Here is a 1,687-nt window from a genome sequence, read left to right as displayed (position 1 = left end):
CCTGCCAGTCAAAGTAACCACTGCAGTACCCACCAGGTTCCGATCAAATAAATAAAGAAAACTTTATACACTTTTTGCGAAGGGGGAACAATCTACAGAGGTCAGTTCTGTAAACACGTTTACTTCAGCTGTAAATTAGTGTTTTAATGAGGGAGTCTGTGAGGAATTACTCGTTTTTAGAGGCAACCTCAAGTGGGCATCAGGGGAACTGCAGGTTTTGTTAACTAGATGCTGGTTTAGTTTTGCAGGAGGATGACGGTTGGTACCAAACAACCTGTTCTTTGTTTTGTGTTTAATTACATTAATGGACTGATTTTGTGGAACAGCAGTCTAGCACTGCTGTGCACTTTGTGACTCGATGGGAATTTGACCTGCTGTGTTCAGTCACCCGTTTGGACTGCGTACATTACAGGTGGGTTTAATTTTGCAGTTGAATCAATGATCATAAATAAAAGTAAAAAAAATTACAAGTTGTAATGAGCCTGGTTTTGTTGTTGTTGTTTATTTCTGGACTTTTAAAAAAATTATTTGTGGTGCCTTATTATGTTATTATTTATCTGTCAGTTCTGTTTAACATGCACACACAGAGTGGCTTTGAACAAACTCTTTCCAGTGACGTCAGTTCGTTGTGTTGTGTCGTCCTTTAAACAGATCCTTTGGCAGCTGCTGTCCTCTGAGTCTGTGGGGAAATAAACAGCTCAAGATGAGTTCAATGTCAACATGTGGACATGGGAGAAAAGAAATCCAGCTTTCAGAGCCCTTCAGGAACTCTCGTTTTTCTGATGACAGCCTGCAAGCAGGAAATGAGGAGAAGGAAGAGGACAAGGAGGAGGTGGTGGTGGTGGTTCAAATCTCTTCAGATCGCTGCAGGCTGCAGTCGGAGGGTTGGATGGTGGAGCAGTGAGACGTTGTGGACGGCAGCTGATGGGTGAGTTTGATACAGATTTAACCTGAAGGTGACTCTGAAGAAGAGAAAAGGGATTTATGTGAGATTTGGAGGAGATTTCATCTTTTCTGGAGTGTTTTATTGAAGAAAAGCTGCATTGTTGGTGCTTGACTATCTTTTAAAATGTGACACAGTGTAGCTATACCAGCAGCAAGTAAAGTGAACACAAAATAAGACGCCGAGGTGCTTTTAAACTAAAATGAGCTGATCTGTGTGCTACAGCCTTTTTAAACTGTTGTTGTGCATTAATAACACTTTCAATAAATATTAAAATATTAAAAAACAACTGTTAGTATGCATACACCTATGAAAGAATCCAGAGTAGACCGGAGATTATGCAGGGTAAAGGCAAGAATTATATTTGATTAAAAAAAACAACATGAAACATAAGGAGCATGTTCTTCACTTCTTCACTGTTGATGAGAAATTCCCAAAGTTGAGCTTTTTTTTAAAGTAAGTTTATGAATTTATCACTCAGTGTTTGCAGAAACGTGTCTGAGCTTTAGTCTGCTGCAGTCAGTCAAATTAAACTCCTTCCTTCCTCATTTATCTAACCAGGAAAGCTGCAGGTGAAATGAAGAGCACGTGCTAATGATGGGCAACAAGAACAATAAATATAAGGTTTAAAAAAATGCCTCTGACTGATGATAGATGTGCACAAACAGTGAGGACAAAGTGAGAGTCTAGACCCCAGTGAATGCATTTAAATGACTGTTACACGACTGTCAGAGGAACATAAAC

General features: G+C 39.5%; 1 protein-coding gene across 1 annotated transcript in view; it reads left to right on the top strand.

Annotated features, from left to right (window-relative positions):
* The first annotated feature begins 865 nt into the window (after window positions 1-865).
* pax1b (paired box 1b) overlaps window positions 866-1,687 on the top strand; it is a 10,963-nt gene continuing 10,141 nt past the window's right edge. The window contains exon 1 of the mRNA XM_005732724.1: window positions 866-928. Coding sequence (XP_005732781.1) covers window positions 925-928 — 4 coding nt within the window. The 5' untranslated portion in view covers window positions 866-924. The remainder of the gene's footprint in view (window positions 929-1,687) is intronic.

This window comes from Pundamilia nyererei, unplaced genomic scaffold (genome assembly GCF_000239375.1).
Source record: "Pundamilia nyererei isolate P.nyererei 1_Seehausen unplaced genomic scaffold, PunNye1.0 scaffold00048, whole genome shotgun sequence".
NCBI classification, from domain to species: domain Eukaryota; kingdom Metazoa; phylum Chordata; class Actinopteri; order Cichliformes; family Cichlidae; genus Pundamilia; species Pundamilia nyererei.
Note: the sequence above shows the minus strand (reverse complement) of the source record. Positions and strands in the feature narration are given on the sequence as shown.